The sequence below is a fragment of the Lygodium microphyllum genome, chromosome 26, assembly GCF_053477565.2.
Source record: "Lygodium microphyllum isolate KBCC chromosome 26, Lygodium_microphyllum_v1.1.10, whole genome shotgun sequence".
Lineage (NCBI taxonomy): Eukaryota > Viridiplantae > Streptophyta > Polypodiopsida > Schizaeales > Lygodiaceae > Lygodium > Lygodium microphyllum.
This window is the reverse complement of record NC_141160.1, coordinates 53,154,663-53,160,029: the sequence shown is the minus strand read 5'-3', so window position 1 is coordinate 53,160,029 and position 5,367 is coordinate 53,154,663. Positions and strand designations below refer to the sequence as shown.

The 5,367-nt window shown below is 37.2% G+C and overlaps 1 protein-coding gene across 1 annotated transcript; it reads right to left on the bottom strand.

Moving 5' to 3' along the window:
* On the bottom strand, positions 1-5,056 carry LOC148013273 (alpha-galactosidase-like). The gene is made up of 15 exons (XM_087667773.1): positions 4,734-5,056; positions 4,499-4,557; positions 4,214-4,270; positions 4,075-4,109; positions 3,521-3,624; positions 3,261-3,333; positions 2,443-2,501; positions 1,801-1,866; positions 1,581-1,664; positions 1,368-1,432; positions 1,057-1,139; positions 796-886; positions 611-660; positions 359-499; positions 1-232 (listed from the first exon to the last, which is right to left on the bottom strand). The coding sequence occupies exons 1-15, from the start codon at positions 4,910-4,912 to the stop codon at positions 140-142; spliced, it is 1,239 nt and encodes a 412-aa protein (XP_087523899.1). The 5' UTR covers positions 4,913-5,056; the 3' UTR covers positions 1-139.
* Between the last annotated feature and the right edge of the window lie 311 nt (positions 5,057-5,367).

Below are 5,367 nucleotides of genomic sequence, written 5' to 3'. Positions count from 1 at the left end.
TACTTGAGAGTATGCTTCTATTCATGCCTCTCAATGGCCAAAATCAAACAACCTTTTGCAATAGGACACCATTCATGGTTTAGAGTGGAATTTTGTTTGGAGAGTTCCACTAGGAATATGATCCCATCCAAAAAATGTGTTAACTTGAAGGATTCAAAATGAACATTTTTACTCCATGTGCTCCGACTTGGGAACTCAAGCTTCCTTGGTAAGTTGTTGATAAATCTTGATTCTGCACAAAGGCATTGGAAAAGAATTATGCTTAGACACAAGAGTGGATGCATGGACAAGAGAACCAAAGAAAGACCTTACACTCAATACAACTCATTTGTAGTCATATGATGTTTAAGCAACTTACCTCCCATACATCATGAACTTGTACCACCGAGGAGGATGATAACCCAATGTCAGACCATTTAGCAGTAATGATAGATTGTGAATCTCCACGATTCCATAGGGCCACTGCTACTCGATTTCCCGATAAAGGTCCTGCCCAAACCTAAGTTGCAAGTAACAATACAAGAATAAAAATAATAAGGTGACTTTTAAGTAGTCAAGACTCATTTATAGGGAGTTCAATATGCACTTCAAAATGTGAAATATTATATACCTCTAAATTTCCATTTTGATTGACCTTTGTACCTTGCACTCCTAAAGAATCTACATATGGAGTATAAAATTACATTAGAAGACTTGAAAGAATAAGAAGGAATAATCCAAGTTCTTAAGATACATGTCTCATGTGAATATATTAGCTCTCATAAACAGCAAGCATATAAGTCCTTAAATGCTTACCTTGATTAATTGAAATAACATCTTTGTTGCTTAATATGGAAAGGGTTTCACTACTTATGCTCCTAACATCACAACCGATCAACAAGGGAGCCTGAAGAAGAATAATTTGCTTATCAAGTCTAGACTCTATAAGAGAGAAAAAATAAAGGAAGATTAACTAAATTACCAAGTGTTACCTCTCATCCTTAATCCTTTATTACATACTCTTTGAAGCATAAGATATATTTCTTGATGAAAAATATAATAACTATAGTCCTTTACCTTCATAATTGCCCAAATGCTAAAGTGTGATTGATATTCTTGTGTTGTCATGCCTCCATTTCCCACTTCCAACATGTCAGGATCTAAAATATAGTAAGCATATCCTCATTCTCATTAAAGTATACAAGGTTTCTTATATCTTAGCTTGCATGAATTTCTCGTTACATCTTGTTCATCATGAAAACTACTTTTTAGACTTAAATTGTAAATAATTTTTTTCCTTGATTTGGATATTACAAATTACGTTTTGGATTAAGGAGACTTGATAATGATTAGTTATGCACATATTAGAAATTTCAAGTCAAATATACCATTCCATCCACCAGGTCCTGCATTAGAAGCCCATGCATTATTGAGGTCGGCCCGTGATATCATGCTGCCACATATATTTAAGAAAACCCAAAATATCCCAAAAATAATTAGCATTAATAACTATAATCAAATTAGACCTATGACCAAATTAGTAAGATTGATGGTAGGACTAATTTGACAAGGTTACCCTTGATGAGGCAACTTTCATTTACCTTGACCAATTATCACTAATATCTCCAGTTGTTCTCCAACTATTTCCAATGCTAGGAGCCCATGTGGCTGGATTGTCTACTCCCCTAATATTGTATTGTAAAATATAAGAAAATGTGTATATATTCATTGACCCAAACCAAAAATTTACTTAGTGATGCTTAGCCATAACCAAAACCAAAGCCATGAACCATGTACATAATAGGATGCATAAATACCAACCATTCACATAGTGAGTAAAATATAGGGCGGTTGGTGCTTAGCAAAGCCTTTCCCATGACAGGAAACCTACATCCAAAATAAGAGAAAATTGAAATAGCCACTTTTACAGTGCACATGATACATAGGTCACACACACACACACACACATACACACACATACTTTTTGTTGTTACTTTTACAGAAACTTTCATATGTAGTGTCATTACAATGCATGTTTAACTATCAAAATCCTATTTCTTTTCTTTATATTTGTTGTGGGTATATGAACATAAAGCTATAATGATGAATCCAACAATGCTACTACATGATCATTTCTCATACTTCACCTATGTCAACAAAGCTACTACTACATGTGTCATCAAGGTAGAATAAGGGCAACATATTGCATACATGCACAATGAAAACTATGAACAAGGATCTCCAACCTCAATGCATATTTAGGCTCCACATGCCAAGTCATTTGCATTATTTAATTCATATGATTTTGGCAACATCATGATTTTTAATGAAGACATTAGAAATTTTTCATTTCTAGTGAGCATGGCTAGTAATGTGAGAATAAAATGGACATGCATACTCCCTAGCTTAGTTTCACACACTAACACTAATGATTCATATGAAAAACATGTGTTATTGAGATACCTCACTTCAGGGGTTGTTCCATCATTGTTGCAATTGTCATATTTTAAATAATCAATACCCTACACGACATGACGATCATGTTAAAATTCGTGTAAGCAATATCATGAAATCCATTATTAAATAGAGATCACATATGAATGTGCACCTCAAATCAAAACTATATGAAAACTATACACACTAAGGAAGACATAGGAAAATTCATGTGTTATTTAGCTACATGACAGAAGGCAATGAGCAAACAAGTCAATTGTTGACATTATCCTTCCTTATCTTAATTGTTGGATATTGTTTGTAGAACAATGAGAGTTGCATTGTATGCATCATCACATGTAGCTCCAAAACTTTTCATCCTACAGAAAATACACCCTTTTCACATGAATTTTGGAAAAGTTGGGTAAAGCCATTTGTAAGTGGTTTAGTGACATTCCAACAATTGAAAATATACTCTCAATTTAATTGACCATTTAATCTTTATTGACATTCCAATGATTTGAAACATTTTTTGCCATTAATGGACCATTTAATCTTTATGCTTTTGAGAGAAAAATATATGTTTACCTAGTTATTTATTGCTTTGTCATCTTCACTTCTATTGTGATGCATTCTAAATAAAATTCTAGAAAGTCGTGCAATCAACAAGCATAGGAAATGACTCTACATATCGCAAAGTCCCAATTGAGTCAAGATCTATTCTACGTTAGCAATTTACTCATACGATTGCATGGTTTACTTCGGTTTGCGTGAGTTTTTGTGTGTGCATGTCTTTAGATTAAGTATGTGTGTGTTTCTACATAAGTCAATGAAGAAATGATGTTTACCCAAGAAGCAAAGGTAGCTGCATCTTTATATTCGTTCCCTAAGGATCCTGGTTGGCCTTGGCAGGTCTGGTAACTGTCCACACAAAATGTAAATTAACAATATTAAGATTAGGTGACGAGTTGGCTCAAGCCATAGTTTAACTTGATAAATTCATGGTTACATGAAGGCGTATATAAAGGTACAAGATACTACAAGTAATATAATGATGGAAAGTTGAAACACAATTTATAACTTTGTAAGAAGGTCATTATGAGTTTACCCTGCATCAGAGTATATGCCTAGCTTGAGGCCCTTGGCATGCACATAGTCTGCGAGGGCTTTGATTCCCGAGGGAAAGGTGGAGGATCTTGCTTGCAAGTTACCCTGCCCACATCCATAGGTTCACACACATGCACGTGTATGTGCACACACACACATGCATAGACTCTCTCTCTCTCTCTCTCTCTCTCTCTCTCTCTCTCTCTCAACATGAGCCTTTGAGGATCTTAGAGGATGTTTCTGCAACACAACTGCATTTATGCACGTGCACACACACATGCTATAAGGACCATGTAAATGAAAGAGGTGAAAGTACTCCTACCATTGATACCACAACAACAACAAAAAGTAAATGTAATCCTATAAACATATAATAACAACACACAACTACCACAACCGACGAGACTTTAAACGAGAATCCTTTCTTGACGACTTTGTGCTACCTAGAAGATGGATAGTCGCGTCACATGAATAACAATACTTTTAGATAATGATAGTAATAATAATAGTCATAAATACTACTTTTCAGTGTTGATAATAATAGCAATAAATTACCTGGCTATCGCGGCTCATTTCTGCCCAACAGTCATCTGCAGCCAAGAGGCAAAGGTAATTTGAGAGACTCTAGTCTCTCTCTCTCTCTCTCTCTCTCTCTCTCTCATATATATACATATATATATATTCATATTTCTACCTATATTGACGTATTTGTATCCCAATTGTGCCAGACCCGTTGATACCAACGCATCCGCTGCCACACCAACCACACCCACAAGCACATAATCAGTGCGTGATTAATTACATTCCAATACTTCCCACATCGATAATTGCTATCGATGGAAATAAAATGAATAGGAGATCAGTTCACGTGAGTATCTAAACCTCCATGCTCATATTCTTAATCACGTGTAATATATGCAAATAATGACGGACTGGGATGCATTGATAATTGCATCAAAGGATTGCTTTCTGAGGTAACCTGTGTCACGGATGATCTGCTCATTGATTTGGCAGCCGAAGTGGTTCCAGCTGTTCCATCTGCGCCAGAAGACTTGCGGTGGTTAATGAACAAGATTTACAGCAGTATGGTTAGTGCTTAATGAACAGGATTAGCAGTACGGGTAGCGCTTTAACGGTACGATTAGCACTTAGCAGTATGAGTATGATTAGGAAAGCAACGATGAACAGCACATGATGATAAACAGCAGTAGTACCCCATTTGAGGCGTGGTGCCCAGTCCGTTGGACAACATGTGACGTCTAACGCTGGTGGTGGTGGTGGTGGTGGTGGCGGCGGCGGTGGTGGTGTCATGGTGGTGGGCAAGGGTGAGAAGGGAGGCAAGGTGGGTGGCAAGCAGAGGGGAGAGGAGGAGGAGGATAAGGGGAGGAGCCATGGATGTTGGGGGGGGGGGGGGGGGGGGGATTCAATGGAAGCTGGTGATTGTGGGTAAGCTGATGGGTTGGAATGTATGTGAGAGAGAGAGGTTTTTTAAAGGTCGAGAGGAAGATGGTTAAGGGGAAACTGAAAGAGATAAATATGAGAGAGAGAGAGAGAGCCTTACACGCATCAGCTGTGTGTAGGTAATTTTGTAGTAGACGATAAGAGTGGCTGGCCCCTTCCTTCCGGGCACGCCCACTTCCCCTCCCAACAACGCAAATATTTATTGGGAAATTAGATAAATAAATAGCTAAATAACTACATAAATATACCTACTTATCCCCTGCCTTACAAATCAAATACCCACATAAATGATCAGTCCCCCCCCCCCGGCCCACCAACCAATGATCCCTCCTTATGGCGATTCAGTAAAACTCATCATTATTTCGCTTTATTTTTTAAATGCCTATA

Coding starts and splice junctions, on each gene's coding strand:
- LOC148013273 (XM_087667773.1), bottom strand. CDS start 4,912: ATGGCTCCTCCCCTTATCCTCCTCCTCCTCTCCCCTCTGCTTGCCACC. Junction 2,502..3,260: donor CAGCTACCTTTGCTTCTTGG/GTAAACATCATT, acceptor CATGTCGTGTAG/GGTATTGATTATTTAAAATA. Junction 1,867..2,442: donor GGAACAACCCCTGAAGTGAG/GTATCTCAATAA, acceptor TTTTGGATGTAG/GTTTCCTGTCATGGGAAAGG.